This window comes from Sodiomyces alcalophilus (genome assembly GCF_042370955.1).
Source record: "Sodiomyces alcalophilus JCM 7366 unplaced genomic scaffold ACRALscaffold_5, whole genome shotgun sequence".
NCBI lineage: Eukaryota > Fungi > Ascomycota > Sordariomycetes > Glomerellales > Plectosphaerellaceae > Sodiomyces > Sodiomyces alcalophilus.
In genome coordinates, this window is record NW_027263536.1 from 4,947,044 (window position 1) to 4,971,894 (window position 24,851).

Genomic DNA, 24,851 nt, shown 5'->3' on the forward strand with positions numbered 1-24,851 from the left:
CTCTGTTACTATCTCCTAAGGGTATAGATTATACCCTTGATAATAAACCTATTATTAAGTCGAAGCCCACTACTCCTGGTTCCTCTAATCACGTTAAGAAAAAGACTTAGGCCCTAGTTATAGATGCTCCTGAGGCACAGGAACTTAAGAAAAACACTAGTATCCCGGTATACCCTAAGATACATAAGGCTATCTTTAGGAAGCCCGCGGGACCGGTCACGCCTAAGAAGATCACTAAGGTCACGAAGAGTCCTAAAAGGACTCCTAAGTCCTGTAAATCTTTTAAGTTCACTAGTATTAAGTTAAATAGCCTCTATAGTATAGTGGTGGTACACCTAGTATATAGTCGAGGTGACTAGGTCGGTTCGAATCCAGCTAGAGGCGCACGTAAAAAGGAACCCCTTTTTCTTTTTACGCTACTCGGGACCTATTCTTAGGGGCCCTTATCTGCCTTAGCGCGTAGATAATAGTGAAATAGGGGGCCTATTAGACCTACCTTCCGCCCGGCTTCGCTAGTCGATAATAGGTGCTACGGGGGAGTTAGTCGCCTTACCGTGGAAAACAAGAAGACGGTATCGCGCTATCCCTAAGCGCGTAAGTAAAATACGCGGCGTCTCTTCCACGATACGGAAGTAGCCTCTTACGCTGTTACGTAAGCGTTCTACGTAGGCACGTAGCCTATATTAGCTCCACCTACAGCTATCTAAAAAGCAAGGGAAGCTTAGGAGCTTTAAACCCTAGGAAGCGTATATATAAGTCGCCCGTAGTAGGCCCGTAGGGTTAGCCCTAGGGCATACAGGAGGCGCATAAAAACCAACTAAGATAATCACGCGCGCGCCGTTAATCGAGTATATAGTCGGCTTTAAAGCCGCTATAGGTAAGAATATTATAGGCTTCCTAGTATAGAAGCCTACGAGTTTCGTACTAGTAGCGAGTTAGTAACGGGGCCCCTATAGTACCTGTATAAGGCAGTAATCCTAGAGGAGGAGAGTATAGGGGTTTTTATCTAAGTTATATACTAGTTCCTTAAGTCTTATACTACGGTTTTCCCCCCTATAGGTATCTAAGAAGGACCGTATAGTTAGAATTCTGACTCCTAGCTACTTAAGGTAGGATAAGGATAGCGGGCTAAGGGATAATAAATAAATAAATAATATATATATAGCGACGCTACCTAGATATAGAGGATACTAATTATTATATCTAATTATTATCCTTTTAACTCTAAGTTTTGCTATATTTATTATATTCACTTTGTTTAAGCTATGTTACCCTGATTAAAGCAGCGCGCACCCCCAGGAACCTCTTTTAAAGGTCTCCTTATTATATATATTATTTTACTTATATGCATCTTATAGTCTTAAGCATTTCCGTTATCGAAGATTTATCCGAGTCTATACTGCCTGCGCCGTTCTACACAGTAATGGCTTCGCCTTTCTTTACTAGGATAGCATAAGTAATTACGATCAGAAGATAGCTCCTTATAGCTAATTAATTAGTTAATCAACCATTGTATCTAAGGGCAAAAAGACGACCTAAACGCTGCTATTTATATTTAACTAATTAATCTAATAAAATATAAAAATAAAAATAACAAAAAATAATCGTTAGCGGGTAGCGCCGGCTGCAAAAATAGGGCCCTAGTCGGAATAAACAAATGCCCTAGTCGGAATAAGTGCTTCTAATACTTTAGGACAGATTATAGAAGGGTAGACCCGTGTTCCGGGTCTAGACGCTATATAAGCTTTTATAGGATATCGTGTCCGGATTATTATAGCCGCCGGCTTAGGGTAGCCGGGACCGGAATCAGGAAAACCTCGGTGAGGACGCAGGGAAATGTTTATCAGGATAGATTAAAGCTATATAAGGAAAGGTACCTAAAACGGATCGTATTTATATAGGAAAGTCCCTGTGTATAGGTACCTTTACTTAAGCCTACCTAAGATTAAGTGGCTAATAGTTCCTAATAGTTCCTTATAATTAACTAGTGCCCTTTAGTTAGCTTTTACTAGGCTGCTCCTAATTTTACACGCTATAGATATCACGTAACCACTCGGTCCTAGGGGGGGGGATCTAGTTTTATCCCCGGTTATTCTTTAAAATAGACCCACTATATCTCGGTAGCTTTTTTATTAGATCTTTTACGATTATTACCTATTACCCATATAAGCGGCTGGTTATAGGTTAATCGCACCGAGTAAGGCCGAATAATTATATTAGCTAGAATTAAGGAAAGGAAAGGAAAAGATCTATAGAGAGCGTAGGATTTACTAGGTTTATACGAATCCGCGGTAAGGGTAGCCCGAGGCCCGAGTATCGGTTCTGCGTGCCAATTAGCGGTTCCGGCCTTATACCGGAACTACACTTTCGAGGGGTCAACCCGTAACAACCTATTATAATTATAATTTATATTATCCTTCCTATTTAGCTTATCTAAACGGTCTAAAGGCCGACTATAGGCCCGCCTGCTTATTTATAGGAGTACCGGTATTTATATACCCCCGGTTTACTATTTATTATCCACTTAATCTATTTTTAGAAGGTTACGCGACCGCGTGTATAAGTAAGATCTTAGCTATATATACTGCGTACCTATACCTTATAATAAGCCTTACTCTCTATAATCAAAACCAGATATCTTAAGCCACTAAATCACTACTATTTCTGCCTCGGTATTTATTAACCCTAAGGTATTAAGAATATATAATATCCTTATGCTAGGTACCTTATTATATATTATATAATCCTAATGCCCTGCCTAATACCCTAGTCACGTGACCTTGTCACACACCACTAATGCTGATACCCTAGTCACGTGACCTTATTATATACCCACGTAATCCTTATACCCTAGTCACGTGACCTTATTACATATCACGTAATCCTGATTACCTACTCTAACGTGTACAGGTACGTAACATTTACAGCTAAGATCTTGCTTATATACGCGCTCGCGTTACCTTCTTATTTAGGGTTAAGTGGACAGCAAATACCGAATAGGGGGCGTATAAATACCGGTACTCTATCTATAGCTAGCTATTCGTTGCCCTGATTAGACCACTATTAACCCTTCTAGATGCCTGACTACCGTCTCTTCGGGACCCTTAGCTCTTAATACGGACCCTTAACGACTCTGGCCCTTCCTTCGGGTAGGCAATTATTAGTTAGTTTGTTTGCTTTGTCCTACGCGAGCCGTTCTATGTAGTAACGGCTTCGCCTATCTATAGTAAGCTAATAAATAAGTAATAATAATTATATTAATAACTAAGGCAAGAGCTATTATCACTTATATGTAAGGCGAAGAAAGATCTATTCACGAAAAGGCCTTGAAAGTCGATAAGCGTAATATTTATATAAAGATAAGCTATAATAATACTTTAAAGATATAGCTTATACTAGTTAAGGTTATAATCATAGATACGCGTTTTTAGTATATAGATATATATAATAGCTAGCTATAAGCGGCGTTATAGATAAGGGAGATTAGACTTCGCTTTACTAGTAGTATAGACATAATCGTATATATACTTTACAACGGTCACGAAGAGATGGACCGGAAGAGGAAGATCTAGAGGAAAAGAGGCAGTTTAAATTATCGAAGACTATAAAGACTGCAGACGGAAGATACAGAGAGAGAAAGAAAAAAGGAAAGGAAAAGGGAGGCGGGCAGCCTAGTATATATAACCGTTTCCTACGGCTTATTTAAGCTACTAATTTAGTATCTAGACCCTCAAAGTATAGGTAAGGGTCCGTGGGTTTTTCCGAAGGTCCTAAAGGTCCCTAGGTTACTCCGAAGGTCCTAAAGGTCCATGGGTCCACCTAAAGGTCTATGGGTCCACCTGAAGGTCCGTGGGCCTACCTGGAGGTCCGTGGGCCTACCTAAAGGTCCGTGGGTCCACCTAGGGTCCCGGGGGACTCGAGAGGACCCTGGAGGACTCGGGAAGTCCTTAGGGGACTCGGGAGGACCCTAGAAGACTCAGGAGGTCCCTAGGGGACTTAGGAGGTCCCTGGGGGACTCAGGAGGACTCGGGAAGTCCCTAGGGGACTCGGGAGGACTCGGGAATTCCCTAGGGGACTCGGGAGGTCCCTAGGGGACTTAGGAAGTCTCTGACTTACAGGAGGTTTCGTATATCGTACTATACCGTATATAGATATATTTATTTTCTGGGTATAGTATTAATACCCCCCCGTAAGCTAACTCCTATATAATAGGTGCAGCTTAGCTAGTTCTTTTATAGTCTATATATTTTTAAGGCGAGGAGAAAAAAGAAAACCTCTATCTTTTATTATAGTATAGGGAAAAATTAAAAAAACTCCTTTTAGTTTTATTCTAGGAAAACCTGTCTATATATAAAAAACCTAGTATTTAAGTTCTTTTATTTCTTTATAAGGTGGTAGGTTATATTCGGGTAGTGTGTCGTCTTTATAACCTAGGTTTATATAGCCGCAGAGTATATTATAAGTCTCTTTTAGTAACCCTTTAGTTATTATATCGGATATATTATGTTTAGTGTTTATATACACTACCTTTATATTATTTTCCTATAGTTATTATCGATAAAAGTGAAACTGTCTATGGATATACTTTACTCTTTTATGCAATTCCGGGTTTTCAGCGACCTTTTTAGCACTCTCGCTATCTATAAGAATAGTAGGAATCCTTAATTTATTATTACTGAATTTTATATTAAGGTTATCTATTAGTTTAGTATATAGATTATATATATAGATTCCTTCTTTTATAGCCTCGGTTAGAGCTATATATTCGGCTTCTGTTATTAATAAAGCAACGACTTTCTGCTTCGATAAGGTCTAGCTAATAGGATTATTTATTCCTACGCAGTATATATATCCTAAGGTAGACGTTCTATCTTTAAGAATATCTAAAAAGCTAGTATCTAAGTAACTATATATATATAGGTTATCTCTTTTATAGTTATATAAAAGACCTATATTAGGATATGTGTTTATATAGGGCTAAACTCTATTTAATACTATAAAGTGTTCCTTCGAGGGATTACTTATATATCGGGCATACTTATTAATAGCGTAGGTTATATCGGGCCTAGAGTAGAGAGCTAGATATAGTAAAGCTCCTACTTCTTATTAATATTTCTTTATATCTTCTTTTAACGCCTATTCAGGGTTTGGTATTAGGACCTGTTTATAAATACATAGGGTATCTACCTTCACAAGAGCTTATTTTATGTATATATGGTAGTTAACTTATACAGAGTGTCCTTTTAGTTATATTTATATTTATTTCGTTACCTAGAAAGGTATATACTTCACCTAAGTTTTTTAGTGAAATATCTTTAGATATCTCTTTATAAAAGTGATCTATTATAGTATCTAAAGGACTTATAACCACGATATTATCTAAGTGGCAGAGGAATATAGCTCGGTCTCCTTTATTATAATATATAAAGAGTCCTTTATTAAACTCGGAGACTATACAGCCTAGTTTAGTTAAGATTTTAACTAGGAAGTTATACTAGAGCCTAGGGCTCTGTTTTAGGCCGTATAAAGCTTTATTTAGCTTATAGATAGTTATACTATTTCCTTTTCATTTTTCAAAACCCGTTAGTTAAACGGTGTATATTAGGGTATCTATATTAGTATATATGAAGGCGTTCGTTATATCGAACTATCTGAATTTCTAGCCTAAGGAAACGCCTAAAAGGAAGGTAAGTCTATATGTTTCGGGTCTGCAGGTTATGGAAAAGGTTTCTAGGTAATCGATTCCGAGTACTTAGTTAAAGCCTTATATAACCCATCTTGCTTTATATTTTATTAGTTCTCCTTTATTATTTAGTTTTATTTTATAGACCTATCGTCCGCCTAGGACGTTATATTTTTCCTTTATTTTATTAAGGGGCGTATCTTTTATAGTTATTAAATCCCAGGTCTTTCTTTTTTCTAGTTCTGTTATTTCTGCTACTATAGCGTCTATCCATTATGATGTATCTAAGCTTTGTATAGCCTTTTTATAAGTAGCTGGTTCTGATGGAGAGTTTATAGCTAAGAAGTAGTAAGGCTCCATTTAAAACTATAGGTTTCCGAGAGTAGTATCTTCTATTAAGTATAATAAGCGCTTATTATTTTTATTATCCACTGATATATAGTCTTTAAAAGCTAACTTCGGTTTCGAAGGTATTTTAACTTATATACTAGAGTGGCCGGTGTTTTTAGGTCTATAACGAGTATTTATATCTGGGTTATCGTAGCCTGATACTGCTCGTAGACTCCTTGGTCTATTTTATAGGTTCATATTATTTTCTTTTTTAGTTTAGATATTCTTAAAAGGTTGTTTTAAGACATGTTATTATTATATAGTTTTTTCTAGAAGCTAATAAGGCTCTAGGTTAGAAACCTGTTCTTCTTAGAGAGAGATATTACTAGTATTAAGGTCTAAAGAAGAGTATATAAACTAATTTTCAAGTATATATACGTCTTTAAACTAACCGATCCTTCTTAAGACTAGGTTATATATCTTATAGTTATAATCGTTAAAGCCGATAAGGGCACCATAGATAGCTCTGCTATCTAGTTTCTTTTAAGTCGGGTCGTTGTTTTTATAGTAGGCTATAGAGCCCCAGACCCGAATATGGTTTATAGTAGGCTTTTTCTTTTTAACTCTCTTGAAAGGGGTCTTAAAACCTATAGCTGAATTTAGGGTCTTGTTGTATATATATACTGCTGAATATACAGTATCTCCCTAAAGGTATCTAGGTAGTCCTGAGTGGAAAAGCAGGCTACGAACCTTTTCTATTATAGTTCTAATATCTTATTCGATAGAGCCTTAAGTCTTATAGATATATAGTGGTTTTATATTATGTTTTACGCCTTAGAAGAGGCGCTTAAAGGAGGCGTTTATAAACTCCTTTCCACCGTCCGTATCTATTCCTTTTATTTTTATATTATAGTTATTATTTTCTACTAGTATTTTCCACTCTTTTATAGCTAGAATAACGGTTATTTCTGATTTATTAGGTAGTAGTTTTGCCTAGAGGAACCGGGTAGAACGGTCCATAATTAGTAAAATCCAGCGCTTCTGATTATAAGTTATTAGTTCTATTAGGCCGTAGAGGTTTATACATACCTTTTCGAGTTAGGAGAAGTCTTTATATTTATTTACTAAATCTTTACTAGCTAGTATAATAGCTTTGCTACGGCGGCAAGTAGTATAGCTATTTATATCTATAATTTCTTATTCTGATACTTTAAAGTCCTTAAAGAGAGAGGTATTATTATATAGGTTCTTTAGGGCTATAGGGTTAATATAGCCTATTCTATTATACTATAGTTATATAGTCTCCTTTATTTTTACGGTTCTTTTCTTATTATTTTGGTCTCTTTATTTCTAAAGGTCTAGATTTTTCTGGTTTCTTTATAAGATTTCCCTTATTATATTCATTTCTTTATTTCCGCTTTTTAAGATAACTAGCCTAGCTATAGCCTAGTAGAGTCCTCTAAAGAGTCTAGCTCTTATATATATATATAAAGGGACTCTTTAACTAGTTTGTTTTTGAAAAGAATAAGCTGTTTATTACTAGATAGGCCTCTGACTTTGCTATCGAGGTTTAGGAGACTTATTATATTAGTTCTTAGTTTAGAAATATAAAGGTATTCTTTTAGAAACAGTGTTTTTCTAGTATCTTTATACTTTATAATATAGTTTCCTACGCCTATTATCTTTATTAGATTTACTTTTCCCTAGCTAGCGAGCCTAGTAGTGGTTTTATATATAGAGAAAAGAGTTTTATTTATTATTATATAGGAGGTGGCTCCGCTATCTATATAAAAATTTAAGTCTAAACTAAACCTATTCTCTGCCTAAATCCTAAAAATCCTTTTTATTATCCTACGTATATTCAGGTTAGTATTTAGAGTATTCTAGGGATTTTAGGTTATTATATTTACTTCTTTAACGTCTATTATATCCTCGGCTTCCGGGTTCGGGAGGACGTCTTCGAATATAATCGATTTATCTTCTTCTTCTTCTTCTTCGGGTTCTTCTAGTTACTTTTTAAGGATTATATTTATAGAATCCTTATTATTTACGAGCGTCTAAAGCAGTTAGTTCTTTAAGAGAGCTATAATAGCGTCCTCCTTTTTCTTATATTAGGGATTTAGGGACCTGGATCTGCCCCTGGAAGAGGAGGAGGAGGAGGACTTAGTGCTCTTAGTGACCCGATTCTGTTACTTTTTTCTAGTATTTTCCTTTATAACCTAGCCCTTAGGAACCTTATCTAGGTAAAGGAAATAACAGTTAGAGGAGATATATCCGGGTTTCTTATAATTCTTATAGAATAGTCCCTTAGTCTTTTTCTAGGGTTTTTTAGTCCCTTTAATAAGAAGAGTGTTATTTACTAAGGAACGCTCTATTTTCCGGGAAGCATCTATTAATTTAGTAATGATTTTATTTAGCGTATAACTCTAGATATCGTGACGGAGGGCCTGGGTAATCTTATTAGTAGTAGAGTCGTATCTCTTATCCAGGGCGTTAAGAATCCACGTATAAATCACCTTATTAAGAAAGGAAATCTCCTTTCCTTCTAGAGCTATTAGATTTTCTTAAACGTTATATAGGAAGGATTCGAGGGTTTTATGGTCTAAGGGGAAATTATTAAAGAAGGTCCCTAGGGTATTAAAATCAGCTTAGAAGCCTTTCTTTTTATATAGACTTTTTAGCTTTTCTAAGACTTCGTGGGCCGTATCTAGCCCTTAAACCTAGGCGAGAGGTCCTTTAGAAAGGGTAGGGAGTATTTTACTAGCAGCCTTAAGAGAGTCTTCCTTCTGCTTCTAAAAGGGATTCTATAAAGGTTTAGTTATATCGTTTAGGAATTTCCTTTTATAGGCAAAATAAGCGTGTATAGATATCTATTAGTAAGGAAAATTAGTATTGCCTTATAGTTTCTCAACTATAGGGATAAAATCCTTACTAGTTATCTTCCTAGCTTTAAGACGGTGGTCTTTTTACTAGTATTAGAAGGGGACAAGTGGAATTACCCGATTTCTGGTTTTAATTACCTAAGGGGTTAGATATAGGGGTAAAAAGTGGGTCTAAAGCGGGGAAAAATAAAGCTATATAGTAGTATAGTTCACGGATATTAAAAAAGTAAAGGCGTTTCTTATATATTATAAAGGAGAGATTAGCTTTTTTTTTAAAGACTAGGGTTTATAAGCCATATAATATTATAGCCTTTATAGGGGTATAGTAGGGCGGTATAGCTAGTGTGTAGGGGGTATAGATGCTAAGACTTAACTGCTCGGAATAGGGTCCTGTTATAATATTTTTCCGTTTTTTCAGAAAAAAGGAAAAAAAGGAAAGGGGAAAAGAGGTTTAGCCTAAAACGGGCTTTAAAGGTGGAACTGGTTAACGGCGGCCTAAAGAAGGCTTTAGAGGTAGAACTAGTTAATAGCGGCCTAGAGAGGGCTTTGGAGGTAGCCTGAAAAGGGCTTTAGAGGTGGATTTTAGGGTAGAAATTACCTAAAAATAACTTTAAGGGTAGAAGGAAGAGGTGATCTAGAAATTCCTTTGCTCTTCCGGGCTTATAACCTTTATAACGGTTATAAAGAGATAGAATGGAAGAGGAAGATCTAGAGGAAAAAAGGCAGTTTGAATTATAGAAGACTATAAAGACTATAGAAGTAAGATATAGAGAGAGAGAGAAAAAAGGAAAGGAAGAGGGAGGCGGGTAGCCTAGTATATATAACCCTTTCCTACGGCTTATTTAAGCTATTAATTTAGTATCTAGACCCTCGAAGTATAGGTAAGGGTCTATGGGTTTCTCCGAAGGTCCTAAAGGTCCCTGGGTTACTCCGAAGGTCCTAAAGGTCTATGGGTCCACCTAAAGGTCTATGGGTCCACCTAAAGGTCCGTGGGCCTACCTGGAGGTCCATGGGCCTACGTAAAAGTCCGTGGGCCTACCTAAAGGTCCATGGGTCCACCTAGGGTCCCGGGGGACTCGGGAGGACCCTAAAGGACTCGGGAAGTCTTTACGGGACTCGGGAGGACCCTAGAAGACTTAGGAGGTCCCTGGGGGACTTAGGAGGTTCCTAGGGGACTCGGGAGGACTTAGGAAGTCCCTGGGGGACTCGGGAAGTCCCTAGGGGACTTAGGAAGTCTCTGACTTATAGGAGGTTTCGTATATTATACTATACTATATATAGATATATTTATTTTCTGGGTATAGTACTAATATATACTAATAAAAGCATTATCTAAAGAGAAATTTATTTACTTTAGAAAATATAATAGAGTAGTGTATATACAGGGATAGCCCTATATAATAAGTTAAAGGATCTCTTATAAGAGTATTTAAAGGTGCTAGGAGATAAAATTAATATAAACGATATATCTATTAATATATAAGAAGATATAAATATATAATATGCCTATAGATAGTATTAACTAAGTAACTACCGAGTCGCTATTTAGATATAGGGAATATATTATCTAGGCTAGACTGAAATAAGAACGGAATAAGTTATTCCGGTCCGAGGATAGATATAAGTTATCTGCAGAATTAAGGGAAGATTTTACTAGCATAGATCAGATCGTTCTACAGAGTCGGTTAAATTAACAGATCTGCTAATTTTTTGTTCGCTGGTTATGCAACACCCCTTCCGTCCCTTTTCCTCTTAATCCAGAAGCTCGATCCACGCCCGAAGTACATGTCCAATCGCAGTCGCAAACCACCGACGAGATGCCCCCAAAGCGCACTAAGAAGGACACGTTTAAGAAGCGTGAGTCGAAGAGCATGGACAGCAGCCGTGCCACACCGGACCTCAAACATGGGAGACACAGTCAAAACCAACTCCCAGCCAGGGAACATCCTGGTGAGTTGCGCCCTCTGCGGTATAAGCTGCCACCCGCGAAACAGACAGACTTCGATCCTGCTAGAGGCCCCGTCTTCGCCCATCACCATGATGTCCCGGCTCTTGAAGGTGGAGGGAAGGTTGAATTCTTTGGGACATCGGACCAGTAGGTTCGCCTTGCCTGGTGCACTGAGACATTGGAACACATTGCTTATAGGCCATGCCCTCCCTCAACAGCGTCTACAACAAAAAAAGCTATCATTACACTCACTGCATAGCCGACCCCGCCTTCCCCTCCTCGCTCTTTTACCGTCAGACCGAACCTGAGCCGTACGGCGCACACCTAAGCTTCGAGGACTCGGCTACCCAGATGTACTTCGACCGGTCGGGCTGCCACGTTACTACCGACAAAGGTTTCCGCATGACGCGCGCCAACGTGGCCATCCGTGAGGGTCGCTTTTACTGGGAGTGCAAGATCACGAGGGGCATTCTCCGACACCACCATAACGGCGTCGATAAAAGTAAACATGAATCGCGCGGGCACGTGCGAGTTGGCTTTGCCCGTCGCGAAACGTCCGTCGATGCTCCTGTCGGTTTCGACGCCTATAGCTACGGCCTGCGAGACAAGATGGGCCAGAAAGTCTACATGTCGCGCCCGAAACCCTTCTTCCCGCCTGGCGAGGAGCTCTGCGAGGGTGATGTTGTCGGCCTAGAGATTCAACTGCCTTCGGAGCGCCTGCACCGCAAGGTCGTCACTGGCCAATACGACCCCAGCTTCAACTCGGCCCAGGGCTTAGGCGATAGCGACCGCGAACATACCACTGAGGCGCCGAACATTGTACGCGACCGCATCCCGATCCGTTTCAAGGCCCATATCTATTTTGAGAAGATCGACTACCACACCACGAAAGAGCTCGAGGATCTGATGAACCCTTCCTCAGTCGCTACCTCTTCCGGCTCCGGGTATGCCACCGCCACTGCCTCGTCCGCGGATGCAGAACCACACCCCAATCATCCTATTCCCGCCCTCCGAACTCTGCCAGGCTCGCACATCAAGGTGTACAAGAATGGCGTGTTCATGGGGACCCTCTTCGAGGACCTTCTCGCCTTCCTCCCACCGGCATCCAGGCCCCTCCCGGCCCCAGGCGCTCGCGATGGACTCGACGATGGAACACTCGGTTACTACCCTGCCGTCAGTGTCTTCCGTGGCGGCGCCGCAGAAGTCAACTTTGGGCCCGATTTCTGGTTTCCTCCACCTGGGTACGAAGGGGGAAGCGAAGCCAGTTCCTCCACTACGGCGTCTGGCTCTGCGACTCCTGCTGCCGGGGCTTTACGCCCAGTCTCAGAGCGACACACTGAGCAAATTGTCGAGGACATCGTGTACGACGTTATCGACGAGGTTGACTTCTGGATGCAGGACGGTGCGAGGGTCTTTGACCGCCCCAGTCGGGATGGGTCCAAGCCTGACCCCGCCAGTATAGCATCTGGGGGGGAAGAAATAAAGGAAGTTGTTCAGGATGACTAGGCGTCTACTTGTGTACGAGTAAACTGCACATTGGGCAGGGGTCTTGCTGTTAGGGCCGGTTCCTACCTGTGTTACTTTCATGCGTCGTCTTTTCCCCGTTTTGGAGATACCCCCGGAGAACGGTTAATCGGCATATCGGCGTTATTACATCCCGAGATTATATATATACAGGAAAGACGATATATAGCCTAATACAGAGGCTGGATATTAATATATAGGCCGTTAACTCCTATTATAGCTAATACTATTTAATTTAGTTTCGTAGTGGAATTAAACTATTATACGTGTTAAGTGTTACGGGTTAATCCTATAAATATAATCTAGTAAAGCACCGGATCTTCTAACTAATTATATTATATACCCGATAGGTTACCGCGATATTATATTTAGGTTATAAGCACCTATAGAGATTTCTCCTTTTCCTCCTTTTCTCCTTAGCTTTAGATAATTTAATTAGGGTAAGGATAATCCGACTAGGGCGGTAGTGATAACGCCTAACGCTAGCCGCTAATACTTCCTTTACTACCTAGATACTTATAGATACGTATAATTAATTAAGGGTATCGGATCTATAATTAATCGAGTATATCGTCGCTATAATTAATTAAGTGTATCGTCGGTATCGTTACTATAGTTAATTAAGCGTATCGTTACTACGATTAATAAAGTGTATCGTCGGTATTATCGCTATAATTAATTAAGTGTATTATCGGTGTCGTTACTATAATTAATTAAGCGTATCGTTGCTACGATTAATTAAGTGTATCGTCGGTATTACCGCTATAATTAATTCAGCATATTATCGGTATCGTTACTACGATTAATCGAGCATATAGTCGCTATAATTAATTAAGTATATCGTCGATATCGTTACTATAATTAAGGGACTCTCTAGGGGGACCTCACGCTATAATAGAGAGACCTTACACGTGATATTTTTATAGGGCTATAATAAAGCCAAAGTACTATACTTATTTTGATGTATATATAACGTACACGCTTAACTCTACGAGGGAAGAAAAAGGAGCACAGGAATAATAGTACTACTAGATACGAAATCATAGCTACCTTATAGAAATACTACGTAGCGCCCTCTGGCCCCTCTAGCCTATAGTAGGCGGGCACGCCGGGAATAATCCAAAATATATCTCTAAAAAATAGAAATGTGAATGTTAAGTATATGTATCTACTTAAGCTGTATATATAAATTATAGGCTTATCTGGAACGACCGTAAGTCCTACTATTCCGACCATAAATAGTGGGTCTTAGTGGGTCTACGTAATAACGCAAAGTACCGTATATACTTCGTACCACTACTTTGTATAACTACTTCGTATACTACTTCGTATAACTACTTCGTACCTTTACTATAACATATACCTACCTAGGTACCTAGGTATAACGTCTATTTAATTCGCGTCTTCCACTTTACCTCCCTAAGGTACCTATTAACACATCTATTTCGCCCCTAAACTCAGCTAATATAGCAAGGAATTTATCTGCCTATATGCCTGGTTCCTAGGTACCTATCCAGTACGTTGTACCTATGTACCTATGTACCTATATACCTATGTACCTATGTACCTATGTACCTATGTACCTATGTACCTATGTACCTATGTACCTATGTACCTATGTACCTATGTACCTATGTACCTATGTACCTAGGTAGGAAAATTGTGATGGTTGATAAGATAAGGGAAGTGACACGATAGGCGGTACCTATGTACCTATGGTGATTATACGTACCTACTCAACTTCTATATATAAATTGGGTGTGATACTTAGGGAGATCGGACGTCATGTTATTGGCCCACTAGTTACGGTCGCGGTAGTAGGACTTACAGTCGTTCCAGACAAGCCCTAAATTATATAAGATACTTAGTAAGCTAGGAAGCTTTGTTATGGCCCTATAAAAGTATTACTTATAAGGTCTCTTTATAGGAATATAAGGTCTTCCTAGAGAATCCTATAATTAATTAAGCGTATCGTTACGACGATTAATTAAATTATATATAGAAGAATCTAGGTATAGGCGGTACGAGCGGGCGGGTATTACCGGCTATTAATATAGGACCCTAATCGGAATATCCGATTACCCTAGTCGGGTTATCCTTACCCTTTAATTATAAGACTAGATATTCCGACTATAGTTCTAATATAGACCTACCTTTTTCCTTTTTCGGAATACTATATATACCTACGAATACCAAGTACGATCGTAACTATTTAATCGCCCGAATAGTCTTTTAATATTAGATTAATTTAACCCCTCGGGTTAATTAAAGGCAGTAGCTATAATAATTCGGATAGTATTAATTAAGACCGATAGTTTTATTTTCTAGCTATTTACAACTAATTAAGGCCTCTTTATAGAATTTAGTTCCTTATACTTTTCGATTTATATATCTAACCTACTGCTACTACTGCTGTTATTATTATTATTATTATTATTATTATTATTATTATTATTATTATTATTATTATTATTATAATTAACAGATTAGCTTATTAGTTCGGTTAAAGCTAGCCGTAGCAGTAATTACTATCGCATAGGCTAGCCCAAAGTAGGTCCGGAGCGGGTTGTTCCGGGCCCGAAAGTGGGAGTGGATCTGCCGTAGGAATAAGGGCAGGAATTTAGCACTATAATCAGAGATTTCTATAGAGATAATTAAATAAACAGATTAATCGATTATTTTATATAATTAAGTTATACGCTGTTTATAATAAATAAGAGTCTTATTTTTACTTAATAACCTATTAAGGCTATTTACGCCGAGCTGCCTATAGCTATAACCATAACCTTAAATACGACTATCTATATAAGCCATAAAGACTAGGAGCTATGGAAGCGCCTCTATAAAGTCAGGGCCCGTAGTAACGGAGTCTGGGACTTCCTACGCCCTAACGATCCAGCACCTAGGCCGTAGCGAGCTACCCGTCCCGAATTTACCTCCTCCGCCTCTATCACTAATATTAACGGATAACCCACTAATATATCCGAGCTAACGGTTATAGGTAAGGCCGTATATACCAAAGACTACCGCCGATATAAAGAAGATCGTAAAGACTACGAAACCTATTAAAAGGGTATTAACGGTATACTTAAGTGGGTAAAGGAGTTTATCGTAGCGAAAAGACGGAAGGCCCTTATAAAGGGCATAACCCCGGAAGAAATCTACGTAGCAGTATAAGCCGACGCCGTACCCTATATCGCGACCCGTATAAAAGACTTATAAAAGAACTACGATATATATAAGAATAAGCCGCCTACTAACCCTCGGAATGTGGGCGCCTAACTAAACGATTAGTAGGATTAGCTTTAGGACTACTATAACGTCGGGATATATAATAAGCCCCGGGAGATTTAGATTAACGATTTCTTTAACGCTATACGCCCTCCCCTAGGTAACTAGGTGGATATAAAGGAAGTAACGCTAGACCTTAAGATAGTGATAGCGATAACCCTTATCGCGGAAAGGAAGAAAGCGGCGGAATAACTTAACGTACCGCCTACTCGAAGCTATAGAATTATAGCCTTCCCGGCCCTAAACCTAGGTAAAGGAAATAATAATAAAGGGCCGTAACGGACCGGGAGGGCTAACTATACCGGAGCCTAACGGGGCTATAGTGCCTACCCTAAAGGTAAGTCTACTAATCGTATAAGCTCTAAGCGCCGGTAATCCCTTTTCTATAAGGATAAATACCCCGTATACTACCGGCGCGGCCACGATCTATAGGGCTATTAGATACTATTCCTAAAGTTAGCGCCGGAGGGCTTTTAAGCTAATAACTCTATTAGGAGGCTTATAGAGAAGTCCCTTAGGATAGACCGGGACCTATAAGGTGCTATAGAGAAGATTAGGTCCCGGAATAAAAAAAAGAGGACCGCCGCTACCGCCGCCACCGAATATAAAATGACCGATAATAATAATAAAGGCGGCGGCGGCGGTAACGGCGATAATAATAACAAAGCCCTTAAGGAGGCATAACTATATACGGCTATAAGAGCTGCCGCCACCGAATATAAAATAACCGATAATAATAAAGTTGGTGGCGGCGGCGAGGTCTCCTTTAAAATCAAGGAGACCACGAAGCTAGAAAAGCTTATAAATATATTCTATAAAGGGTAAGGTAAGGCGTTAAATACTATCCGTTACGAGCCACGCCGGCTAAAAGCCCCGGCGGCCGCCCTCTTAGCCGCCGTATATCCTTTACGGCAGTCCGCTATATTAGACTTAGGTGCTATATCCTATATTTTCTATAATAGAAGCAGATTTATGGATTATAGACCGGCCTGGCCCGATAACGTTATAATCGCCGGCACTATAACGGTGCCGATCTAAGGATATAGAGACGTTATTATTATAATAAAAGGAATGGCCGGCCCGATAAAGTTCCGGTTAAAAGACGTAGCCCACTACGAAGATTCTATCTATAACCTGGTCTCTAATAAGAAGATATAGTAGAACGGTTACTAGTAGGATTAAGAGCTACTAAACGATTATATACGCCGCTATAACCGATTAATCCTTTATAAGCTAAGTGTCTACTATAATTAAACCGTTATAAAGCTATTTCTAGTTAATAACGCCCCCGTTACTATTACTCTTCTAGCCCCGAGTCTATTAATCCGAAAACCGATTAAGAGGGCAGCTAGCTAAGCCGATAGTAACTTATAGTATCTCTAGTTAGGGTATGCTAGCCCCGATATAATAAACTAACTAGAAGAGTAGTTATAGGGTATAAAACTGAAGGGGCCCGGAATAGTAGAATATAACGCCTACGCTTAATTAAAGATAAGTTATTAGATTAGTAGGCGGACCCGTATAGCTTTAAGCTACGCCGGCGAGAGGTAGGTAATTAATTTGACGGAGTTCCTACTAACCGCCGATAGATATATACGGATTATATTCTTTACGGATCGATATAGCGGATTCGTGGCCTGCTGCGTTATAACGTTAAAGAGGGCCTCCGATATCTATATAGTTATAAACCAATATATCCGATGGGTTTAGAGTTAATTTAACCGGCAGGTACGGGTCTTTAAGTATAATAACAAACTAATATAATCGCTCGAAATATAGGGCTTAGCTAAGGGTTTTGGCATTTAATTAGAGTCCTCTTTAGTAGAGACCCCCGTATAGAACGGTGGTGCCGAAAGATCTAGGGCTATTCTAGTGTAGAAGGCACGAGCTATACGAATACACTCCCGATTACCTAATTTCCTATGGGTTAAAGTCGTCCCTACTACCGCTTACGTATAAAATAGAATACCTAAATAACGCCTTAGCTAGAAGACCCTATTCGAAGTTATTTATTAACGTAAGCCGTAGCTAGGGCACCTTCGGGCCTTTAGTTATAAAGCTTTTCCTATAATCAGAGCAGCTCTAACGAGGTCTAGAAAGCTTTAAGACCGGCTAGCGCCGCGGGCCTATATCGGTTATCTCGTAGGCTACGATTTAACTAATATTTACTGTATTTAGGTTCCTGGCCTTCGAAGGAACGGGATCGTCTATACACGTAACGTTATCTTTAACGAATAAGAGTATTTTAACGACAGACTTAAAGCCCTAAAGGACGACTTACGTTAATTAACGGAAGAGCAGCTAGCAGATATTATTAATTAGATCCGCCTATTAGAGTTATATATAATTAAATAAGGCGAGCCGTAAGATAAGGTAGCCGATATATTTATAATAGCACACTTCGAGCCTATTCTTTAGTCGGGCAGCGAGGTTAATAAACCTCTCCTAAGGGCTGCGCCTACCGGCCTCGAGGCTCGGGGGGTAGAACCGTTTATAGAGCCCAAGAGGCCGGAACGGTAGGAGGAGCTTATAGAGCCTATAAGGCCGGAGCTAGAAAAAGACTTTTCTATGGCCGCGATTAATTACTAACGCCTAGATAGTCACCTTCTAACTCTACTAGAAACCCCTCCTTAGATAAGGCTCACGGCGGCTGCTTTTACGGCCTATAGCTATAAAGCAGGGGGGAGCTAAATTTCGAAGCTATAGTAGTAACCGAGTCTGGATCTCTGCTTTTAACGCAGGAAGACATACCCTATTAGTCCGTAATTTAAATAGCAAGCCGCTAACGAAGTTAAAAATTAAAAAGGCATTTAAAAGACCCTGTAAGATACACCGTAAGTAACTGCCGGCCCCTCCAAGAAGTTAATAAGACCTTAAAAACTACCTATACGAAATCCTATTCCGATAAGCCTAAAGGGATCACCTAAAGAGTTATAAAGAGATAGGCTCGTGGATCACGGTGCCGAAGGATAGGGCGAAGGGGTATTAAGTGCTTAGTTATATATAGGTAATAACCTATAAGTTTAATAAGCATAGCTTTCTATAGAAGTGTAAGGCTAGATTAGTGGTCCGCGGAGATTAATAGTATCAGGACTTATTAGAAGATATATATATAGCCACTCTTACTAGTCGCTCTTTTAGGTTATTAATAGCGATCGCTGCTCGTTTCGACCTATCCTTAATATAGTATAACGTCGTTAACGCTTTCGTGCACGCCCCTCTGCCCTATAGTATATATATACGATTCCTGCCCGGGACCGCGGTGCCGGGTTAATTATTATTGCTGAAGAAGGCGTTATACGGGCTGCGGGAGTCTTTATTGCTATAGCAAAAGCATATTATAGAAGTGCTAAAAAGAGACGGGTTTAAGATAGTGCCGTAAGAGCCCTGCTGCTTTATACGCCGTGGGTTAATCCTATTCTTCTATATAGATAATATCGTGATCGGCTTTAAGGAAGACTTTAGGGAAGAGATAGAATAGGCTATCGCGAGCCTACGAAAACACTACGCCCTATAAGGCGGGCAGCCACTATAGTGGTTCCTTAGGATTAAGGCTATTCGGGACCGTCCCTCGAGGAAGATATAGCTATTATAACGCGATTATATCGTGAAGGTAGGATATCTATTATTAACGGTATCTAACTATAAACTCATAAGCCCTATAAAGCCGGTAGAGCTGCTGTTATACGCTAGGAAGTCCACCACCATTAAAAGCTATTAACGTAAAATAGGATCCGTTCTATACGCTATAGTAATTACACAACCAGATATCGCCTTTATAGTATCACGACTCTATAGATTTAATATAAATCCGAGCCGTTAGTATCACGAAATAGCTAACTATTTAATCCGATACCTGCTAGCTATATAAACCTACGCCTTAGAACTAGGTGGTGGCGACTCTATTAAGGTATTTACCGACGCGTCCTTTACTAATAATTTAATTAATCGAAAGAGCAGCTAGGCGTTTATAACATGCCTGTTTAGAGGCATAGTAGCCTAGCAAGCTAATAAATAAGTAATAGTAACCACGTTAATAATAGAGGCAGAGCTGCTCTTACTGGTATAAGGTGCGAAGGAAGGGTTATTCACGAAGAGGCTATTAAAGGCGATAGGTATAATATTCGACGATCCACGATTAAAGATACGATACGATAATAGCTAAACGATACGCCTACTAACGGCGGAGATCGCTTAATTAAACACGCGATTATAGCACGTAGATATATATAACTATTAGTTACGAGAGGCGTAATAGGGTAAAAGGATCGAAGTTAGTTACGTTATAAGCGCCGATATAATCGCTAATAGTCTAACGAAGGCCCTATCTAAGGAAAAGTTTATAAGCTTTAGGAAACAGGTAGGAGTAATAGATATACAGGGACGTCTCTATATAAATAGGCTAGAGGAGATCTTACCGGAGTATCTAGAAGAGCTAGAAGAGAAGTTCGATAGAAGCTACGTGGACGTTACAGAAGGGGATATATCGATAGAAGACGCCTATAAATAACGTTAACTAAGTAACTATTATATAGTTGTTTAGTTAGGGGGGTGTATCGCATAGGCTGGCCCAAAGTAGGTCCGGAGCGGGTTATTCCTGGCCCGAAAGTGGGAGTGGATCTGCCGTAGGAATAAAGGCAGGAATTTAGCACTACGATCAGAGATTTCTATAGAGATAATTAAATAAATAGATCGATCGATTATTTTACACAATTAAGTTATACGCTGTTTGCAACAATTACTCCTCTTACACCGTGCCCATGGCTATGCCCAGAGTACCGGTATCCCGGAGAACCCAGTCTAGTATCTAGCATAGGCCTTGCCCTTTTAGGATAGGTTGCTAAGGGATGTTTTCGTGCACGAAATTAGACTCTGAGTATAAGGTCCCGGTATATCGTAGAGTCGTGTTATAATATAAGGGTACGGTTAGTCCGACTGGGGCACTTGGTTATTCCGACTGGGGCGGTACTGACAACACCTGACGCCAGCCGTCACGACTGCTTCTTGTACCTAGATACTTACAGACACGTATTGAGCGTATCGTTGTTACGATCAATTAAGTGCATCGTCGGGTCGGGACCGTCGCTACGATCGATTGAGTGTATCGTCGTTACGATCAATTGAGTGCATCGTCGGGACCGTCGCTACGATCGATTAAGTGTATCGTCGTTACGATCAATTAAGTGCATCGTCGGGACCGTCGCTACGATCAATTGAGCGTATCGTCGTTGCGATCAATTAAGTGTATCGTCGTTGCGATCAATTAAGCGGATATCTTGTTGTATGTGAAAGTATCTGGGTACAAGCGGAACACGCGGGCGGGTGTCACCGGCTGTCAACATGGGACCCCAGTCGGAATAACCAAAGTGCCCCAGTCGGACTAACCGTACCCTAATATAATAGGCAGTCTTAAGTATCTCTTAGGTATTCTCCTAGCTAAATACAGTGGTAGGGTACCTAATATATACCCCCCGGGACGTAGCAGTAGATACATAGGCAGGCCGGCCTGCCCTGCCCCTGATCTTTAAGCCACCACCGCCCTTAAACCCGCATAGCTATAGACTTAGCAGTTTTACTTCACAGGACATGAAAATAAAAGATAGCTATACTAGTCGAGGGAAGGGCTATAGATATCTCTTATAATATATATATATATTTCTATTATTTTCGAATTCTCTTAGTCACTTAGTATATAAGTTTGTCCCTTCTATGTCTCTATGATATACCGAGACCTTATGCCCAGAGTCTAATTTCATATACGAAAATATCCCGCGGCAACCTATCCTAAAAGCGTAAGGCCTATACCAGATACCAGACAGTATTCTCCGGGATACCAGTACTCCTATACCCACGGCCACCGGTATCTTTGCCTTATTGCTATTCTTATTATTATTATTATTGTTATTATTACGAGCCTTATACTACCTTCTCCTGCCGAGCCACTGCCCGTTACTCTTTAAGCTCCTATTCGGTGGGCTTATAGGCGCGAGTCCTTCCTTTACGTAATCGTGACGCGCTATCGTGTTATTAATTAATGTTATTAATTAACGTTATTAATTAATAATGTCTTAATGGGTTAAATTACTATAGTAGATTACTTTATACGTGGTTTAGAAAATAAATTTAATTAGCTAGAAAGGTGGGTCTACAGGAACTATAGTCGTAATATCTAAGTGGTATAGTCGGAATATCCAGTCTCTTAATTATTCGGCCTTACTTTATAAATAACTCGTAACTAGCCGCTTATATATCTAAAGCTTAGCGAAATCCACGGGCTATGCTAATAGAGATAGACCACCACTTTAATCCACCTCCTCCTAGCGCGCTATCACGCCTAGCGGGCGAGTCGCCTCAGGCTACTAAGTAAAGGAGGGAGATTATTAACCCTCTATAAACTCAGGTCGTAACCTTAACTACCTAAATCTAAGAATAACAGAATGCTATTAACTAGCTACTATAAACAATATAAAACTAATAGCGTATAACTACGCCGTGTTTAGCTTCCCTATTAGAAAAAACTATATAAGGCCCTTAACCGATTACCTTGATATCTACGCCTAACCTAATACCTATCCTAAATACTCGGACTAAAATACTCCTACTATTATAGAAGTTTAATAGTAAATGCTTAGTATATAAGTTAGTTATCCGAGATTTATAAAAAGCTCCTACTAGATTAATATCTTTTCTAGCGCCTTTATAAGAAATAGTATATTATTAATGCCTATCTCGATAAAGCACCCCCTAATATCGTCGCTTCTTTGTAGGCTATAGGCAGAATTAACGGTTAATACTAATATCCACTAACTGTATATACCTCTGGCCAGCTAGTACTATAGGACCTACAAGAGGATTTAAGTAAAGTCACCTCAGGGTATAGTAAATAATATATAAATAGGATAGATTATCTAAAGGGGAGGGCGAGGTTCCTACTTTATATATATACGGGGGAGCCTCGGGCTATCTAAGGCTAGGCACTATACTAGGTATCGTGCTATGGCAGTACTAGTGCCGGTCTAGCGCTATACTGGTTTAGTGCTAGTATAGGGCTAGTACTAATCCAGCGCTATACGGGTTTAGTGCCCGTATAATGCTAGCATTAATCCGGAGCTATACCGTTTAGGTCCTGGTATAATATTAGATAATTATGTATCGTATATACCCCGGGAAGGATAAAACCCTACGTCCCGCGGGCTTCCCCTTCTCTTAAGGTCTACGACGTCTAACTTAGACTTAGCGTGATCGATTATTATACTAAGAATACGTGGTAGACGTAGTCAGAGTTCCTTATTTTTAGCTAAGGCCGAATATATATAAAACAAAGAACTATAGTATAGAATAGCGCTTTATAGCGTAGGTTCCTAACTCCGTTAGGCTCCGTTTATGGCGCTAGTAAATATGCGCGGCCGCCTGTCCCCCCGTTATATAATTACTAACCTAGGACCTAATATAAATAAAAGAAACTAAAAGAAGAAGCGACTCGGTAAAGATAAAGTAAGATTTTATAGGACCTCGACGTCCGGGGCTCCAGGCTCTAGATTAGGTAAACCCTATTCCTTTATAGGTATCCCGAGGATGACTTCCGTGTCCTTAGGCTAGGTATTATCCTTACGGTGTTTAAGCTTACCGCCGAGTAAGTCGTATAATGCTAGTAATCCCTTACGCTAGTTATTCTTATAGTGGTCTAAGATAACCGCGGTATAGTGAATAGCGTTTATAATCAGGCTTATATTACTAGTTAGCCTGTTCGCTATAGTAGTGTGTTTACCCTTATCCAGGGTGCTGTTATCCTTTAATTTAGCTACCTGGATAAGAGTCTTTATACGCTATATTATAATTAGGAAGGGTATATTAGCGGCTTGCTATATATTGTTCCTAATCATATGCTCCTTAATAAAGTCTATTACGAACTTGGCTATGGGTAATAGTATAATAATGGCATGTTAATGCCAGGCTACGATCGCTAGTTTATAGCGCTTATACTCGAAATCTGCTTTATAATATAAGCGTTAGTATCTTCAAGGCGGCCTGCGACGGCCGTAGCCGCTTAGATCTAGATTATGTTTTTACTATTAATAGTAAATAAAAGTCTTTTAGCTATCGGGGCTAAGCCGGCTTCCTTATAGGCTCGCTTTCGGCTTCCCGCGATAGTAGGAGTTGATAGCCCGGCTATTATCGGGGATAGCTATAAACTAGTCTATCTTAGGATATCTATAATAGACCGGATAATAGGCGTTAGGCGCTATTAGAGTGCTTATAGATAGTTCTTAATAGCCTTGGTATGTTATTAGATATACTCGTAATGCTTTTTAGTGCTCGCGATAAATAGGTCTAACTCGATATCTCCCTCTCGGAGCTTATCCACTGCGTCCGCTAACGCGAGGTTAATGCTGCTTATCTTATTGATCTTGTTAATTATCTTAGCCGATATATAACTATTATAGAACACCGGGCTTTAGCGGCTATTTAGCGTGTTACTTACATGTATAGGGGAACCTGCGTCGGTTACTATAAGCCTGCTAGCTCGCCGGGCTAACCTGTACAAAAATTAACTGTTAGATCCGCGAGGTGTATTATGACGAGCTATTACTGATACTGCTTAAACGATCACTTATACTAAGGCTACTAGGTAATAGTATAACTATTATCTAATAGAAACTATGGCTATAGGTATTCTAAAGTAACTTCCTTTACTCTGGCGGCGCCAATATATTTATTAGCTATAGGTTCTGGCGCGAATATAGTATACTCTAGTTATCTGTTTGAAGGGTCGGCGTACCCTCTTTTTATCGCTTAGCGGCGGTATTATTTAGTAACTGCTTTGTGTTCTATGACCTATTACTTAAACGCTGGCCCGGCTATAGTAAGGTGGTATGCCAGGCCGTTCTTGTCTTTAAATAAGGTGATGACCCTAAAGTAGCCCTTGAAGGTTAGACCGGATCCTTCTTGACCGTTTCTAAACTAGCGTGTGAACTCCTTTTGGAGTTCCTGGTTATTTAATCTATGAACGTCGGTTGAGTATATAACGATATAAAACGTTATGTTAGGGGGTATGGATGAGGTTAGGTAGTCTTTGGCTTCTAAGGCCGTGTTATAGTAGAGGTGATTAGGGATAATAGGGGACTTATAGGGCTGGACGGATTTTAATGGCTGTGTGGTAAGATAATTAATTAAAAAGGATATATTGGCTGTA

The 24,851-nt window shown here is 39.7% G+C and overlaps 2 protein-coding genes and 1 non-coding gene across 3 annotated transcripts; all 3 read left to right on the plus strand.

The window, feature by feature from the left end:
* Positions 1 to 309: 309 nt before the first annotated feature.
* On the plus strand, positions 310 to 384 carry ACRALDRAFT_t194. The gene has a single exon. It is a non-coding gene; the product is annotated as a tRNA-OTHER (tRNA).
* Positions 385 to 10,622: 10,238 nt separating this feature from the next.
* Positions 10,623 to 12,349, plus strand: ACRALDRAFT_1035117 (uncharacterized protein; the record flags this gene model as incomplete). The annotated part of the gene is made up of 2 exons (XM_071014987.1): positions 10,623 to 10,990; positions 11,062 to 12,349. Coding segments are annotated over 2 exons (1,656 nt in total), but the record flags the coding sequence as incomplete, so codon positions are not given.
* An 8,069-nt stretch (positions 12,350 to 20,418) lies between these two features.
* On the plus strand, positions 20,419 to 21,042 carry ACRALDRAFT_212047 (uncharacterized protein; the record flags this gene model as incomplete). Its single annotated transcript, XM_071023820.1, has 7 exons — positions 20,419 to 20,433; positions 20,495 to 20,513; positions 20,647 to 20,664; positions 20,695 to 20,782; positions 20,843 to 20,877; positions 20,951 to 20,980; positions 21,011 to 21,042. The coding sequence occupies 7 exons, from the start codon at positions 20,419 to 20,421 to the stop codon at positions 21,040 to 21,042; spliced, it is 237 nt and encodes a 78-aa protein (XP_070874284.1).
* Between the last annotated feature and the right edge of the window lie 3,809 nt (positions 21,043 to 24,851).